Genomic DNA, 18353 nt, shown 5'->3' on the forward strand with positions numbered 1-18353 from the left:
GCGTCTACTGGTGGCAGGTCACTGCCCTTAAGTGATAACGATGGGAAATGTAAATGGGAAATGAGGATAATCCCCCATTTCACAGATGAGGAAACTGAGGCACAGAGAGGGGAACAGTCCACCCAAGGTTGCACAGCTGGGAAGTGGCAGAGCCAGGAGTCAAACCCAGGCCCTCTGCAAAACAGCTTGTGTCTCCATCCCAACTCTGCCCTCATCCCGAGGAGTCAGGACATCATGGCACCTGACAGACAGAAAGCAGCTACAAATGCACACCTATTATGTGCCCAGTCCTGCGATGGGTACCCATTTCAACCTCCTGATGATCCTGAGTTCTCCCCAGTTGACAGAGGAGGAAACTGAGGCTTGAGAACGGGTCAAGGTCCCTCCGCCAGGATGTGGTCGACTTTGATTCAAGCTTTCAACCCCAATGCCAGCTGGTAGATGCCAAATGCTAAATGGGAAGGTACCAGATTAATTCAGCCCAGATTCATCCAGCACGCATTAGCATTGATGGAGGCACTGCAAGGCAACAGTGAACAGAGGAGACAAAGACGCTGCAAGGTCCATCTCCATTCATTCATTCATTCATTCACCAAGCGGGGGAGCAGGGCAATGAGGCCTGCGGGGACTCGGGCCGATGCCTAGGGTCACAGGGCAGGAGAACTGAATGTTACCAAGCCCCACACCCTTAAATGAATTTCCAGAGAGGGAACAAGAGTGAAAGAGAAGAGAGACAGAGAGAGACACACACAGAGACAGAGACAGAGGGACAGAAAGAATGAACGAGAGGCTTTCTCTCCCTGGGCTAAGTCACCCCTTCCAAAGGTTGGGGTGGGGGATCTGTCTCATAAATTCAGGCCCCACTGATTCGTCCAGGGCCACAGAGCAGCACAGACCCAGAAGGGAAGGAGATGTCATATTAATGAGGCACGTGTTAGCACCTGACTGCTCTGGTTGCCGTGTGACCCTGGGAGAATCACCACACCTCTCTGGGCCAGCCGAGGGGATGCCGGGATCCTGCACCTTGAGGGCAGGTGTGAGATTTCAGCGACCTCGCGTGCACAGAGGGCTGGCTCAGAGCCTGGTGCACCCCTCGGCTCCATACCTAAATGCTGGGTCCCAAAATGACCATCGGGACTCATCACAAGGCTGAACCCAGGGAAGGAGCTGGCTTAGCCCTTCACCCATCTTTAGTCTCCTGCGAACTGGGTCACATAGTCAGGTGGCAGATGTCTCCTATATGAAAACACCAGGTCCTCTCTTTGAGAGTCAGTGATATGGGCTTCCCTGAAGTTATCAGGAAGGTCTGGAGAAATCTTTTTACTGGAAGCTTGGCTGGAAAGAGCCCTGAGTGGGGTTCAAAGCTGGGGGTTCCGGCACTTGCTTTGCCACTCACTCACTGTGCTACCCCAGGCAGGTACCTTTCCCTGTCTGGGCTCAGTTCCACCTCTTCAAATCATTAGTAAGGTCCTTGAGAAAAAACCTGGAGCAAGTCGCGTTTTCAATCATTAGATGTCATTCCACCCTGGTCCCCAAGCCCCATCAAGCTTGCCTGAGTGAGAGATGGTGGAATCTCAGGACCCAGATTAAGGTCCCCTGTCCTGGCTCATTCACACCAAGGTTCACTTGTCAGTGGGCAAATCTGCCCACCACCTCGGGTAATCAGATGAGACCTCGCAATTTTGCTCAACTATAAGACCACAGAAGTCACAACTCCTCACAAATATGACATGGACACTTGGTCACCCTGGAGGGTGTAAGGAGATGAAGCAGGTGCCAACTAATCCTCCCCCAAAATAGGAAGCATTTGCGTCGGGCTGGAGTGTCGGCACTTGCAGATAAATCAACCGGCAAAGCCTGCTGGACTCATGTGCCAGCCCCGTCCACATAGACGTTGAATCCGGTATAAATGTCCTGACCGCTTTGGGGGAGCGAGCAAGTCCACTGTCAGGGGGACTGCCACCACACGCCTCTTTCCCAGGCGCGGGAGCAGGACAGGGTCGGGCTAGACGGACAATTATTCTGGAAGAGGCAACCTCCCCGGTTGGATCTATGGGAACCCCACCACCTCCCTGGAGTGGGGGAGGGGCAGCACTGGAGGGGAGGAGTTCTCACCGTTGTTTTAATATTTTAAAAAACATAATAAGCTTACAAGATCTGGGGGCTCCGAGTCCGGCTGCCTTTTCCTCAGGGAAGAAAATCTCTGTTGGCTTCGCGCAGAGAAGCGGCGTAAAGATTCCCGGCTGCGGGAGGCGAGGTGTCGGAAGGACGAGGTGCGCTTGAAGGGGGTCCGGCCGGAGGGCTCCCCACTCGCCCGCTCGGGGCCCACCGTGCTGGTCACTAAGTTGAGGGCCTCCTGGAAGGACCTCCGGACGGTCCCCATCCACTGGGTCATGTGGGTTTGGGCCACCGTGAGTTTGTCTCCCAGGTAATCCATGGGGCCGGGAGGTGGGGAGGCAGGAAAGCGGTGAAACGCCGGGGTCCTCTCCCCTCTCCCTGCTGTGCGCCGCCGGGAGTCCTGGGCTGCCTGGAGAGGAAAGCCCGCAGCCCTCTTCAGCCGGCCCGAGAGCAGAGAAACATCGCTGAGCCAGCAGCCGGCGGCATCCGCGGGGCTCGCTCCGAATCGGAGGCAGTTCAGGGTCAGGCTGCGAGTCCGCCCCCCGGAGTTGTGAGTAAACACGCTGGCAGCTCCAAGATCCAGTTCCCAGCGCTCACCGGCTGGCCGGCGGGCTCGGGTGACAAGGAGCTTTGAGGAACTGGGCTGCCGCGCCGGCTCCAGGGCGTGACGGTCCCCGCGAGGTGGGGGAGGAAAAGGCGGTGGCCCCCGGGCACCCTCAGGCACCTGGGTCCTCACTTTCCCCCAGGTAGGCGGCACCCCCCGGGCACCCGCGGCGGCGGCGGGGCCCTGCTCACCTGGCCCACGCAGGTTTCCTGTCCTCCGGCCGGGGGTTCCAAACCTGTGGGCCGGCGGGCAGCTAGCTCATTTCCGGAGGCAGCCACCAGGGCCCCGGGTCCCCTGGCTCGGCAGCCCAGGATGACATCAGCCCCCCTTCTCAGCGAGGGGCTTCGCTGCCCAGGAATGCCGGAGGGGCCTCGGGGAGGCGGCCACCCAGGGAGCTGACGTCCGCCCCCATTTGGTCTTCCTCTCCAAGCCCCAACTCGCTCCCCGTCCCGCGGGGCTGCCGCTGACTGCACGTGCCCGGCAGCCTCTCCGCCCTGTGCCCTGACCGCGGGCGCACGGGGAGAGGCGGCTGCACGTGCGTGCACGCGGGCGCCTGTGTGCACGTATGTCGGAGATCAGGCGGCCCGGCGAAGGCTGAACAGTTGGGAAACTGCCTCTGGGGTGACAGGCAGCGAGCGTCTGGGGACCTCTGGCCGGCAGTCAGTCTGTCTCCCTCTGGCGGTCCATTTCTCTGTCAGTTTCTCAGCCTCTCCTTCCTCCCCCTGTGTCTTATTTTCCACTTGTTCCTCCCTAAGCTCCTCTCTCTCTCTCATCCTCTCATCCTCTCTCTCTCTCTCTCACCTTTCCAGCCTTCTCTCCCTCCTCCCTAAAAGGCAACACCCAGCCAGGTGAAACAGCCCCCGAGGTCCCCCAAGGAAGGAACTGGGCCGGGCTGTATTTCAGTACAGGCAGAGTTGCCATGGCAACCCTGGGGCACAGCATCTGCCCCATCCTGGGTGGGCAGGCGCGGCACAGGGATGAACAGGAATGATTCATGGTTTATACTGGGTCACATGAGCTCCTGGGCTTTAACCCTTGTGGAGCTGTAGTGGCTGGGGGGCGAGGTGGGAAATGGGAGGCAGCAGCATCTGAGACTGGAGGGGGTGCTTGTCCGGAAGGGTGAGCAGCAGCCAGATCCTAAGGGGAGGCACACTTGCGGAAGGAGCTTTCTCCTTCCAGCAGGGATCCACCCTCTGTGTTACAGATGAGGAGATGCAGACTCAGAGACGTAGATTCACTTGCCCAAGGTCACACAGCAAGGGTACCACCAGAGCATGGGTCTGGGCTGTTTCATCCCCGCCCCTGCCCCATTTTCCGGGTCTGACATGGCACATGGTGCAGAATTGGAGCTCAGTAAATATTTATCGTTCAAACGCCGAGTCCAAGAGTGAAACTTTGATCAGTCTGACTGCATCCCCAGCGCTTTCCCCCACCCACGTCATCTCAGTTTTGAACAAATATTTGATCCCTAGACACCGATCAAAGGGCTTCACTTGAGAAAGTTTTTCACTGAGGTGTCTCTGACAATGCAGCTGACGCAGATCTCCTTCTTCTCTGGATTCCCAGTCCTTACAGATGTTCGTTTGCTCATTCATTCTTTCACTCATTCACGTAAACATTCAGAGACTGCCCTCCCCGGGCCAGGCACTGGATACAGAGACTGAGGGCGTCCCTGCCCTTGAGGGCTCCCAGTCCAGTAGGACACTATAACGGTGGCTAATATTTACTGAGAGTGTGACTGAGTGTCCAATGCCATTCTAAGTGTTCATAGGAATTAACTCATGAATCCTCACATGAACCCATTTGACAGGAGGAGACTGAGGCCCAGGGAGGTGACGTCACCTGCCAAGTTCTTCCAGGGTGGTAGGCGGCCCCCAAGATGGCCTCCAGGGATCCCTGACCCCTGTTATTCACACCCCAGAGTGGTCCCCTCTCACAATGAGTCCGAGTTGGTCTGTGTGCCCAAGAGATAAGGCAGGAGTGACACTGTGTGATTTCCAAAGCTGGGTCCTACCAGCCGCCATGTTGTGAAGGCACTCAAGCAGCCCTGTGGAGAGACCCACGTGGAGAGAGTCTGAGGCCCCCAGCCAACAGGCAGCACCCACTTCCAGCCATGTGAGTGAGCCATTTTGGAAGCAGATCCCACATCGCCAGGCAAACCCTTGGATGACTGTGGCCCTCAACTGCAACCTCACGGGAGACCCTGAGCCCGAGCCATCCAGCCAAGCTGCTCCCAAATTCCTGACCCACAGAAATCAGAAGAGATTCAAATGCCCAGAGGCAGGATAGTGCCTGGGCCATTGGGAAACCAAGGGCTGGAGCAGAATGAGGAGAGAGAGGGGAGGGGGACAAGGGGCTCTTGTAGCAGCCTGCACCCCATGATGCAAATGAGAAAAATGTGCACAGGGCCCCAGATCCTACCTCCATACATGTGTCTGGCCCCACCCACCACCCCATACAGCCTTCAGGGTCCCAGGGCTTCTGGCCACCAAGGTTTGCCCACTTTCCTCACCTGGTCCATAGCCAGCCTCCTGCAGTGGGCGGGCCACTTGCCCAGAGGGCCAGGAACTTCCAGGGTGGGAGAAGTCATGAGAAAGAGCTGAGTCCTCCCCATCTAACCCCAGAAAAGCCACACCAGAAATATCTAAAGATCTGGAAAGGGACGCAACTTTTTAACAGACCATCTGGACACAGAGGTGGGAAAAATTTACTGAGAACCTTCCGGAGGAAAAACGTTACATCAAAGCAGCACCTACAACACCTTTAAAGTGATAATACCCAGTGTTGGTCAGGCTGTGGTAAAAGAGATACATTTACCCACAGATGGAAATGGAGATTGGTATATTATTTCCTGAAGGGAATTTAACATTGAAGATCAAAATTCTTAAAAACAATGGCCAGTTAATGACACACATGCTGAAGTGTACTGATATCTATAACTTATTTTGAAATGCAGCCAAAAAAAAAAAAGAAAGTATACACTAAGGAATGGATGGATGGCTAGATTTTTCTAAGGCAAATATAGCAAAATGTGAGCAATTATAGAATCTATCTGGTAGGTATATGTGTACGTCCTGTACAATTTTTCTGTATATTTGAAATTTTTCATAATAAAAGGTTGGGATGGGAGGATGTGCCTGCCTTTTGATCCTGCGTTTCATGATCCAAATCCACACCCAGCAATCTGTCTGGAAATGAGAATGATCTATACAAACATTTTGCTATACAGGGGTGTTCATCACAGTTATATCTGTGAAAAATTCGTAAAAACCTTATCGTCCAACAGAAAGAGACTCGTTCAGTGCTGTGCCGACCCATACTGAAGTCAGAGGCAAAAGAAAAAATCAGTGACACTGATCCTGTCTTTATGTATAATGTCGACAGTTTGTTCACCATGGATTTTTGAATTAATTTTGATTTTTAAAAACTACTGCATTAAAAGTTATTTATTTTGATAACCCATTATTTTGGTGCTCTCTTAAATTCTGGGCCCTAGGTGTGTGCCTCAGTCACCTCACCCTAGCCCCAGCCCAGGATATGCTAAATCAATATAGCTTCATGGTTAAGGGTTTGTAGACCTGCCTCTGGCTCTTATCAGCTGTGTGGCCTTGAGAAAGTTACTGAACCTCTCTGATTTTCAGAGATGAAATCATCAAAGTCATCATTGTCACTGATGCTGTTGGAACCACTTACTGTGTGTGCCAGGCATTGTATTACATTGTCTGCTCCTCCCAACAATGAAATGAGGTTTGTACTAGGATTATTACTCCCATTTTGCAGATGGAAAAACTGAGGCAGAGGGATTCAATGAGCAGCCTAAGGTCACACAGCTATTAAGTGGTAGAGTGTGCAACCCCCAGCCTCGCACCTTGGACAAGGTAGAGGAGGACTGGCCTTTGGCAAATCAGCCTGGATGGAAGACAAGTGTCGGGAAGAGCAGAGGAGACCAAGCAGCAGGTGGGATCACAAGGCCCCACCTCCTTCCACAACGGGGGAGATGGGTGCAGAAGGGAGCTGGAAAGCCAGATTGCTTGCCTGCTCCCCGCTCCCAGCTCCCCTTAGGTACAATGTGGTCTGAAAGTGTGACTATAAAAAGCGTCACTCTCTGAAAACTGGGGCAGCCTGAGCACTTTCCCTGCCAGAGGACTTTTTTTGCAAACTCTTCTGTTCTCTCCAGGAAACTCTTGGGATGTTGCTGGGCATCAAAAAGGAAAGAAAGCCGTCTCCTTACATAATTAATCCAAAATACTCTGGAGAAGCTGCTGTGATCCAGGAAATAAAGGGGAATTTTATCCACAGTATGAGGTGGGGCCCAGAGGTCACCATTGCCAGACAAGTGTGTGCCGTCACAGAAATCAGAATGCGGTCATTCATTCATTCAACAAATGTTCCCTATGCCGTTACTTTGTGTGAGCTCCGTGCTGACCCTGAAGGGACCTATAGTCCCTGAAGAGCTCGGGCTAGCTATCTGATCTCAGCCATTAAGGGGAGAGGGTGTCCCAACAGGCCACCTCAAATCTGAGGCTGTAGCATTTTCTCCCCCAAATCTGATACAAACATGAACACTCTAGAGAATCCCTCAGGTGGAAGAAAAAGCCAGAAAAAAAACGAACATTTGCAGTACAAGTACCAAGGGCTATAACAGACTAGTGAATAACACACTATGATGGGAATGTAAGTGGGGGAGGTGAAACCCAACCAAGAAAGTAGGAAGTTGAGGAAAGAAGAGCAAAGGGAAGATGATCATTTACTGAGGATCATTTACTGTAACTGGAAGAAGGAGATCTGGGTAGGGTCTTAAAAGATGAATAGGAGTATTCCAAGAAGGCTGAATGGCACGTGCAAAGGCCACTGGGCATGGCCGTATTCAGTCTTGCCTCTGGGCTTTTTCACATGCTGTATCCCCCGTATCCCTGCCTAGAGCTGCCTTCCCCTGTTCTCCACCTCTATTGGACGTCCCCGCACCCCAAGACCACCTTCAGCAACTTCAGTCTTTTCCAAATCTCCCCCAGGAGGTCTCAATTACATGACTCTCTGCACATCCTGCTTCCCAAAAGATTGGACATTCCAGAAGTAGGCATCCTGGGCCTCGAAACATACAAATGTTATATTGATAAGGAGGTGGTGTGGTAGAAATAATAATAACCATTAATTGAGGATTTGCTGTGTGCCGGGAACTGGTCACCCATACACCTCACCTCACATAACCCTCACAACAACCCTACAGGGTGAGTCCTGTTATTAATTATCCCCATTTTGCAGAGAAGGGCAGTGAGGTTTTAAAGAGCTGAAGGTATTTGCTCAAGGTCACTGAGCTGGCAAGTGGGGTTCTGGGACTTGAACCCAGACCTGTCTGATTCCAAAGCCCTCCTCCTTCTAGGGCAGAAGCCAGACTCTATCCACACCTCTAAGACCCCTTAAAATAACCAACTCTGTCCCAAGCCCCATGCACGAGGGCAGTAACTATTCCACACACTTCTCTGGTTGTCTTCAGACCTCCTTGGGTCAGGAAATGCCTGCAGAAGGACTTGTCTGGTTGTAAATCAGTTTCCTTTCTTGACAACTGGCCTAGAGACTAATTCCAGGGACCATATGTGGGAAGGGCTGACTTGTCGACCCAGCTTAAACCTGTTTTCTCTCCCTGTGGGATGGAGCAAAGGTTTTGGAGAGCTGACCAACAGCCAAACTTCTCATTTCATTGAAGAACCAGGCCCAGGCAGATGGCTGTCCCAGACCCACAATAAATCTATGTCAGGCGCCATGATCTTCCATAGGAGTCACTCACGAGCTGGACTTTGACAAGGTCTCTGGGATGTGCTCTGCTGCCTCTTGTTCAGCCCTTTGCACATGCTGTTCCCTCTGGCTAGGACACCATTCTACCCGTTCCTCACCTGGTCAGCATCTATTGTCCTTCACAGCTCAGCTTAGGGTACTCCCTCTTCCAAGAAGCCTCCCCTGATTCTTCATGCCCCCTGGCGGGGGGTGGTCACCTCTGGGCTCCCACTTTGCCGTATGACCCCCAAGCATCATTAACAATCTGAGCTGTAGCTCAGTTTACCCGTCAGTCTCCCCACTGGACTCTGAGCCCAGGGGCAGCAGGTATGTGTCCTGTTCACCCTTGAATCTCAGCATCCGGCACTCAGCAGGCACTCGACGTGCCCACCGTGTGAAACGAGGGAATCACTGAGGTTTGAACCCCAGTCATACAACTCCCAGCATCCCTCTCCCTAGGCTTGTTTCCAAGGCAACAGGGAAAAGAATTCTGATATGAGAACAACAACAAAAAAAAAAACAGAAATAACTTGATCTGACAAGTCAATCCCAGATTATTTATAAACCAAGCCCAAGACTATTTCCTTGTGTTCATTTATCACACTCTTATTCAAACAGTCATTTTAATGACCTAAGATGCCCTTAATTAACCTTGGAAGGGGAGGGGGGGGAAAAAAACCATCTGGAAAGGAAATCTTTCTAGAAACAGCCAGGAACTCATCTCCCTGCTTTATCAGGCCCCACCCTGAGCTCAAGTGGAAAGTAGCATTTTCCACACTGGGGAGAGCCCGCTGTGTGGCCCCGCCCGGCGTGGCAAGGCCAGTCTGTAATTACAGCCCCTCTTTGAAGAGCTAGGCGTCTAAAAAAGCTGCAGGCCCTGGCCTCCTCAAAAGGAAGAGGCTGAGGGCCCCGCCTGATTCACGCTGCTGGCTGCCCAGTGGCCCTGGGGCAGTGGTTTCTGGACCGCTGCCACCCGCTCCTTGGGCTTTCTGGGAAGGAGAAGGGGACCCTAATGGGGTCTTTGTCTGGTCGCCTTGCCTGGGGTTGGACAACACGTCTCTTTCCACCAGAGCAGCTGAAATTCCACATTTTTGGATCAGTTAGTGAAAGAGAGCAAGATGTTCTTGGGGAACAAGAATTAGAACTGGGACAAGGGATTCATGATGTCCCCTAGGAAATTTATCCCTGAGCAGTGAGCCTGCTATCCTGGGCTAAGTGCCCCCTAAGCAACACCCTAAGATTTGAAGGCTCTCCCCGAGGATAATAAAAGGCTGGAGGAATGAGAAGAAGGCTTCCTTTCCCTGCTCCCTCCCTCCTCCCTTCTGACTTCAACAAGCATTTGAATGAGGACCTACTATGTGCCAAGCGCTGTGCCAGGTGCTGGGGACCCCACCCCTGGCCCCCAGAGCGGTTTTATTTGGGCTTTGCAGTAAGGATGATAGCGAACTGGAGTAGCTCTTAGTCGCCGAGGGCCTACTGTGCGCGCCATCACCTCCCTGACCTGCATAAGCCAGAAGGGTTGTGATCCCCGCTGTACAGATGAGGACACCGAGACACCGCATGAGGAAGACCCTAGCCCGAGTCACATGGCTGCCGCGTGCAGAGCATGGCTTAAGCCCAGGTCAGGCTGAGCTCACAGCCGGGGCTCCTAAACACCGGGCCACCCTGCCTCTGTGAGCACCCCGGTTCATGGCAGAACAGGGCTGGATCTGGGGTGCAGAAGAGGTGGTGGCAGGATAAAGGGCCTTACCCCTGCTCCTCTTTCTTCCTCTCTGCTTCACTTCCTCAGACTCGGGTGGCCGTAAACCCCAAGGGAAGCCTGACTGTGATGGGCACAAGGTTTCCCGAGATGGCCTCAGCCGCCTCGGCAGCTCCAAGGACCCCCAGGTCTGGGCGGCCTTGGAGAGCCCCCTGTATCCCACCTGCCCCGGCTGAACGGAGAGGAGAGGGTGGGCCCTGGGCACACTGACCCAGGCTTGAGGCCACCAGGCTCTGCCCCCAATTACTGGGGGTCCCCAGGCAGCGCTCCCCTCCTCTCTGGGAGGCCGGGGAGCCCAACTCAAAACCCCAGCTGCCTCCTCTCAAAAGCCTCCTGTCCCAGGGGGACTCAAACACCGTGTGGCCTGGGGCACTCACGTGGCCTCCTTTTGCCTGTGGTGCCTCATCTCACAAATGGAAATCATGACACCTGCCTCCCAGGTAAAGGTGCACAAAGTAGGCCCCTGGCAAAGGTAGGTGGGATGGCGTCAGATTCCCACGGGGCTGTCTGCAGCTGGAGTGCTCACATTTTGAGAACAAACTTTTGAAGAAAAATGTTCTCCCAAACGCCAAATCAACATCTATTTAAACGCTGCTAGGACGCGGTTAATATTTCCTAAGCACCAACGATGGGCCAGGCCCTACGCCATCTCATGTCATCCCCACACACACATGGTTAAGGGCAGGCCTCCCATGACTGACTCCTCACTGTGTGACCCTGGGCAAGTGGCTTGCCTTCTCTGAGCCCCTCCTTCCTTGTCTTTAAAATGGGATAAAAATGGTCCCCTCCTTCCCAGGTGGTGCTGAAGGTTATGTGATGTGTGTTCTATCTCGTGAGAGCAGAACAACTATCCCCATTATACAGATGAGGACACTGAGGCAGCGAGAGCAGAGGCTGAAGGCTGCACAGTCACTTAGTGGTGAAGTCTGGCTTGGAGGCCTGTGCTCTGAGCTGTGGCTTGGTGGGCAAGGGGACAGTGGGCACTGGGGAGCCGGCGCCTCTGGCCTCCCAGGCCCACCTCTATCATTCCCATTGCCCAGCTCGCCAGCCCTCGGCCACCCTCCTCTCATCTCAGAGCTGCTGTGAGTAATGGTCCCCACTCGGTCCCTGCTGGCTGAGGCCTCCACACAGGCACGGCTTTCTCCCGACCCGGCTAGAGGTCTATTATCTTGTGCCTTGTTTCTCAGCTTGTAGAGAGCCCCTCCTCTGCACTGCCCACACTGTTCCAGGAGCCACGCTGTGCTGGGCAGGAGGGCAGGAAGGGGGGCGGCCAGGCAGCCTTGGCATTTTGACAGAAGTGTGTCGCCCATAGGCCCCCACAGTACCCACCTGGTAGGCATATGAGGCAGATTCTGGCAGAGTCCTGGACCTTGGCCAACCTGGACTCACCGCTGTCTGGAACCCTCCCGTCACCAGGGCAATGAAGGTGAGACCCCCAGCTCCCTCCACCCAGCTGCCTCCTGCCGGGAAAGGTACCGCCCAGCAGCCCCAAACTGACTGTAGCCCGCACACCATGATGCTCCTCATTTCTGAATCTTAGCTCCTCAGGGACTCTCCCTCCCAACCACCCAACACAAAGGAGCTGCCAGACCCTCTCTATCTTAGCACCCTTTCCTTCACACATTCTGTTATACTACCTGGTGTTTTCCTGATCGTTTATTTAATGTGATCTCTCTAACCAAGGCTCGTGAGAGCAGAAACCTTGGATGTCTTAATATCTGCTATTGTCCCTGTGCTTAGCACACTGGAGGCTCTCAGTAAGTGTTTGCTGAATGAATGAATGAAGTGAAGAAGAGAAAGAAGGGGCGAGGAGGGGAGGAGAAGTGGCAGGGGGTGCATGTAAGAGGGAGGGAGGGAGGGGAGGGGAGGGGAGAAACACTATAACATTTGTACTGCAGTCCCATCCTCTCCTCTCCTCTCCTCCTTGGTCAATTCCTACCCACCCTTAAAGACTTCACACTGATGCCCCCACCTCCAGGAAGCCTTCCCTGCTACCCTTCCCACTCAGCTCAGTGTCTCCTCTGGGCTCCCCAACCCCTGAACTTCCCCATCACAGCGTTCTCTTAACCATAAATAAAAGGGCTAATTTCCACACCCCTTTGCCCACTGGCTGCAGATACTGGAAGGTCAGTGCTGTTTCAATTCCCTTCTGTATCTCCAGGGCCCATCCTGAGGCCTGGTGCACAGCTAATGTTTATCAAGGCCTAACCACATGCCAGGCCCAGGCTGAGCACTTTGTATCAGATAATTCATAGACTCTTCAGCATCACCCTGTAAGGAGGGGGACCATCTTATACCCATTTTACAGACAAGAGAAGTAAGGCTGAGAGAAGGCAAGCTACTTGGCCAAGGTCACACAGCAAGGACCCTGGGCGACCATTATACCACACTGTCCTCCAGCACCGACTATGTGCAACGCTTTAGGCACTTTACATAAATCTCATTCAGTTCTCATCAGCCCTTAAAGGAGACATCAAATCTCAGATGAAGGAACCAAGGCCAGGGACATACAGGGTCCTCATAACCAGCTCAAACTCACTCAAGACAATTGGGCACCAGGAAACTAATCAAAGAACTGGCATAGAAAAATACAGCCATGAACAGCATTCTTCTTTCCTGGCCAAGCCTTGAAAATGCTGGCTACTAACTTCCCACCCTCTCTTGCAGCAATAGCATGGGGATGGGACCAAATCCTGGCCAATGAGATTTTGTAGGGAAGTCTGCTGGGTATACTCAGGGAGAAGTCTTCCTCCCAATACACCCCCTCTTCCTTAGCTGGATATTGTCAAGTCTCCCAGGAATGGCTGGAACTGTGGCAGTCATTTTGGGAAAATGAGGGGACAAGATGCTGAAGAGAGCGTAGAAAAATGGAAAGAATCTGGGTTGATCCACTAATCCAGGATGTGGCAAACTTTTTTAAAGGGCCAGATAGTAAATATTTTAGGTTTTGCCAGCCACATGTGGTCTCTGTCACATATTTTTTGGTTTGGGGTTTTTTTTTTTTAAATAATCTTTTAAAAATGTAAAACTCATTCTTAGCTCACAGGCCACAGTGTGATGAACCCTGCACTACATCCCCTCTACCATCAGGTGAATTATGTGAAGTAATACACATCCTTATGGTTTGACCCATCTTTATTGGGGGTGGGGGGGTTCTTTTGCTACTTTCAGCATCTTCAAAAGCATCTTCACTGATAAAACGACAGCGGTGTACCAAGTGCTGGTGAGGATGCAGGGCAACCGAAACTCTCAGGGGATGAGATGCAAAATGGTACAGCCACACTGGAAAACAGTTTGGCAGCTTCTTAAAAAGTTTAACATACACCTACCACATGATCCAGCCACTCCACTCCTAGGTGTTCACCCGAGAGAAATGAAATCACGTGTCCACACAGAGCCTTGACCAAGAATGTTCAGAGCAGCTTTACTCACGTGAGCCAAAAAGTGGAATCAACCCAAATGTCTGTCAACAGATGAATGGATACACACACCGGTACATCCATGCAGTGGAACAGTCCTGAGTGATAAAAAGGAATGAGCCGCTGACACCCACTACGCCACGGATGAATCTCAAATAATTACGCAGAGTGAAAGAAACCAGATGAAGAAGAGCGTGTGGTGTCCAATTCCATTTACATAAAAGTCCAGAAAATGCAAACTCATCTATAGTGATAGAGAGTAGATCAGTGGTTGCGTGAGGGCAGGGAGGGAGGGATGGATCACAGAGGGGCACGAGGAAATTCTTAGGGGTGAAGGATGTGTTCATTATTTTCATCGTAATGGTGGTTCCTCGGGAATACACACATGTCAAAACTCATCAAATTACACACTTTAAATATATATCTTGTATTGTACGTCAATTATATCTCAACAAAGCCGTCACACATACAAAATAACAGTGGTGGCTCTTACAATAAGTGGAGCCCTGAGGGTAAGGGACGGGTGGGTGAGTCTTGGCCGAATGGGACCAGCAGAAAAGCAGGGGAAGAGGGAAGGTGGGAGCCTGAGAAGCCAGAGGCCCCACACCAGACCTCATGTGTCTTGGGTGAAGGTGATGTTCAGCTCTGCCTGCTCCATAATACAGCCGAGGACAAGAAAGCAGGTCTCTGAAACGTTCCTAACTTGGCAAACAAGGCCCCAGAGGCAGCCCTTGGGGACGGCTCGGGGACAAGCGGCCTTAATTCGTCCAGCCTCAAGGACCCTGTGGGCTGTGCTGAGCCCCCACAGCTCTTCTGGGGCTTCCCAGGCGCCAGCGCTGGTGTCTGGGGTGCCAGGTCTCTTCCCATCTAATGAGACCCGGGGCACACACCAGACGGAATTCCCTGGGAGCCCTAGACTTTGTTTTTTCACGCATCCCAGAAAGAACAGGAAGCATTCCCAGCTCGGCTCTCCAACCACCATCTGCAGCAGGCCGGGGACAGGTCTGGCTCTGCAGCTTCGGGGCCTCCTCCCGCATCAGACTGGATCCCGGGGACAGGCTAATTGCCAGCAGGCCGGCAGAAACCCGGCCTTCCTCCCTCAGGCCCTGCACCCTCCGAGGGCAGGGGGGGAAGGGGGCGGGGTTTCAGGCCAGATCCCAGTGCCTCTCCATTCTTACCAGACAAGTTATTTCAAATTTGAATAATAAATATGCTAACTACCTTCTCTTCCCCTGCCAAGTGTTCTCATTTCAAAATGGACTTAATGAGATCCCTTGGCAGAAGGACTTCTGGAAGCAATGAAAATGCTGTGCAGCCTCGAGATGCCAGCAGCAAGTGGCACTTACTGGAGACCCAGTGAACAGAAACAGGCCAGGACGGGGTGGTCATCACTCACGCACCTGCCGTGGGCTGAGCACGGCGTTCGGTGCGGGGCAGGTGCCATCGTATCTTTTAGGTCACTGATGCTCTGCCAACAGCCCCATGTGGTCTTGTCTCCACTTGAAATATGAGAAACCTGAGCCTTAGACCTGGTTCCCAGGTTGTACAGCATCAAAACCTGGCCTGTCTGCCAAAGAGCTGTGTGACTTTGGGCAAGCTGCTGCACCTCTCTGAGCCTCTGTTTCCTCATCCATCTGTAAATGGGGATAATAATAGTGACCTCTGTGGAGGGATCACTTAGCACGTAGGAAGTGCTCAGTGAATGTTCGTGCTCAGCAACTTGCTGGGGGACGAATGGCTGGATTTGAACCCAGGAGCCTGCGTCCGAAGCACAATCAGTTCTCTCTTTCCACCAATTGGTAAGTCTCCCTCCCTTCACTGAAAGAAATCAAAGCAATCAGAGGAGAGTGAGCCCACCCCCTCTGGCCCCCGCATCTGGGAGCCCGCCTTGCCTCCCTCCAGCTGCCAGGCCAGCCCCTGCTCTTACCCCGCTCACCAACTCTAGGGCATCACCCCTGCAGCTGACCACCCCTCTGTCCCCTGCAGCACCCGAGTCTCCCCCTCCGCTGGACCAGGCCCATCAGGAAAGCCTCGACATCACTCATCTTCAAAAGCCAAAGGGAAACCTCCTTCAATCCCACTTCTCTCCCTGCTTGGAAATCTAATGGTGCCTCAAATGTGCCTCAAAGACACCAGGAGGAAACTCTTGATGCCTGGCCCCAAATCTGCCTTCTCCACACAAGTTCCTCCACTCACCTCGCTGTCCTGGCCTGAAAACTGGAAACCTTCCACGGTCCCTTTCCTCCCCTCCCTCTTCCCTCCCCAAACTACAGCCAGAACCAGATCATTTCTCCATCCCCATCCCCACCCTGACCCCGACATCCCTCCTCAGCACCAGATCCCAGCCCCCATCTCCAACCTATCCCATCAGCCGCCACCAAAAGCATGCCCTCAGCTCTCCACTAAGACCAGAGCAAACTCCAAACGTTCTGCCCTGGCCCTCCAGGCCCCCACCTGCCTCCCCCTATCCCCCTGCTCAATACCAGGCCGGCCATATTGACCCCACTATTGGCCTCAACCCCTCCAAGCTGGTTCTGGCCTCAGGGCCTTTGCATGTGCTGTTCCCACCACCTGAAACACTCTTCCCCCAGATCCCCACGTGGTGGGCTCCTTCTTTCAGATCTCTGCTCAAAAGCCACATCCCTTTAGGGGCCTTTACAGCCACACCTCCTCCCAGCTTCTATCTGCCACATCATCCTGTTCTACTATCTTCATACATTTATCAGTATTTACTTTTCATGTATATTATCTGTCTCTCCCACTGGAACACACACTCTGCTGGGGCAGGGATGCTCAGTGCCTAGACCAGTGTCTGACACAGAGAAGGGGTTCAATAAATAGTTGCTGAGAGAATAAACAAATGAATAAATGAACGAACAAATAAATAGTGAATGGACACACATATACACCATACAAAACTCTATGGGGCTCAGCGTACTCATCTCTGAAGTGGAGGTGGTAGTTCCAGCACCCGCAGGATGGTGATGAAGACAAGCCCCGAAGGATGGGGCCCAGGAGAGGCTCAAAAAAATACTTGCTGGTTAAAGCACTTCAGCCAGCGGACACCCAGCAGCAAGACTCGCCTCTCAAAGCCTCACTGCATTAAACGCACTTAAAAGCCAAAATTCTGTAACTGAGATACAGCGGTTGAAGGTCTAGTGGAGACCATATGTAAGAACACTATTCGCTGTGTTATCAGGTAGCCATGGCAACTGAAATCTTCAAGTACAGTTCCATCTCGCTTTAACTTTTTATGCAGTAATTTCCAAAAGGAAATGTTCAGATTCTTTTCTCTGGTGACATTCTACAGAATAGACATCCTCGTTTGGCTCCCAGAGGAAAAAAATGCAAAATGTCAGATTCCTACGAGATAAACTGGTTTGCAAAGAAAGATGTTTCATTTCTTTAAAAAATGTGAGTCTATTTCTGAGAAGAGGAACCAGATCATCATCATCATAAACACTGTTATAAGCAAATAAAAGTTTTGCTTGTAATGGAATGGACTGGAACTTCACTAGTTCACTTGGTCATTCAACAAACATTCATTGCATGCCTGCTGTGTGCCAGGCCCTGTGCTGGACTGTGGGGACACAGCAGGGGATGAGACAGATGAAGATCCCTGCCCTCATGGAGGCTGTGGTCCAACAGGATAGACATTCAGTGAAAGAGCATTCCTGGCAAGGAATTCCTAGCAAGGAAGAGCAGGGAGCAACATGGTATATGTGGAAGGACTGACCTATGGGATCATGTAGATCTGTCATTCGTTAGCTGTGTGACCCTGGGCAAGTCACTGCACCTCTCTGAGCCCGTGATAAGACTGTGATAACAATATTGTTTGATGATGTGCCACGTGAACCCAAGGAGAAGACAGAAAAAGTGCCTTGCATGGTGTCAGACCCCTCATAAGGAGCCACCTACAACCCCAGATTCTCAGAGCTGGAGTGAAACTCTGGCAGATGATGTGGCATCTGAACATCAGGCTGGAACCCAGACCACATTTGTGATGGAGGCAGGCCACCCTGCTCTCAGCTGTCAGCTCCTGTATGTCCTCATGCTGTTCTTCATACCTGAACACCTCCCCTTCACCCTCACTCCCACTCCTGCCAGCCCCAGCCCACCTGGAAAACCCTATTCGACCTTCAAATGACCTGGCAAGTCCATGGCTAGGCATTTCCCCTGCAGATGCAACACACAAGGGCACCAAGACGTTTGCACAAGGATGTTCGCTACAGTGTTGTTTACGGTGCACAAAACTGGAAATAACCTACATATCCATCAGGAGGGGACTGGTTCAATAAATACGGTGAGAGGAAAAATATAAAGCCATCAGAATGAATGAGATAGACCTACTGTGCTGAGAGGGAAAGGTCTCATCCTTATGAAAAAAAGAAAAATCAGGGCATAGAACACTATGTATGGCAAAGTCTGAATGGTGTTAAAAAATATGTGTATATACACAGAAAATACAGATACATGCACAGAGAGTCTTATGTATGCAGAGAATATTTCTGCAAGGAGATGCATGAAACTGTCACCAATTTCTAGCAGGGTGGGACTGCAGGTTGGCGGTAGCAGGGAGACACATTTTTCTGTAGAACGCTATGCTATTTTGCACTATTGGAAATGTTCACTGTGTCTTTGTATTACTTTCTCAAATCAAAGAAAAATAAACTATTTTGAA

The 18353-nt window shown here is 52.2% G+C and overlaps 1 protein-coding gene across 5 annotated transcripts in view; it reads right to left on the reverse strand.

Annotated features, from left to right (window-relative positions):
* KIAA1671 (KIAA1671 ortholog) overlaps window positions 1-18353 on the reverse strand; it is a 187053-nt gene that overhangs the window by 62771 nt on the left and 105929 nt on the right. Inside the window, exon 1 of one of the 5 annotated variants that reach the window (XM_059895212.1) lies at window positions 2153-3306. The exons of the other annotated variants lie outside the window; for them this stretch is intronic. Coding sequence (XP_059751195.1) covers window positions 2153-2437 — 285 coding nt within the window. The 5' untranslated portion in view covers window positions 2438-3306. Of the gene's footprint in view, window positions 1-2152; window positions 3307-18353 lie in introns of those variants that run through there. 5 annotated transcript variants of the gene reach the window in all.

This window comes from Balaenoptera ricei, chromosome 14 (assembly GCF_028023285.1).
Source record: "Balaenoptera ricei isolate mBalRic1 chromosome 14, mBalRic1.hap2, whole genome shotgun sequence".
NCBI classification, from domain to species: Eukaryota; Metazoa; Chordata; class Mammalia; order Artiodactyla; family Balaenopteridae; genus Balaenoptera; species Balaenoptera ricei.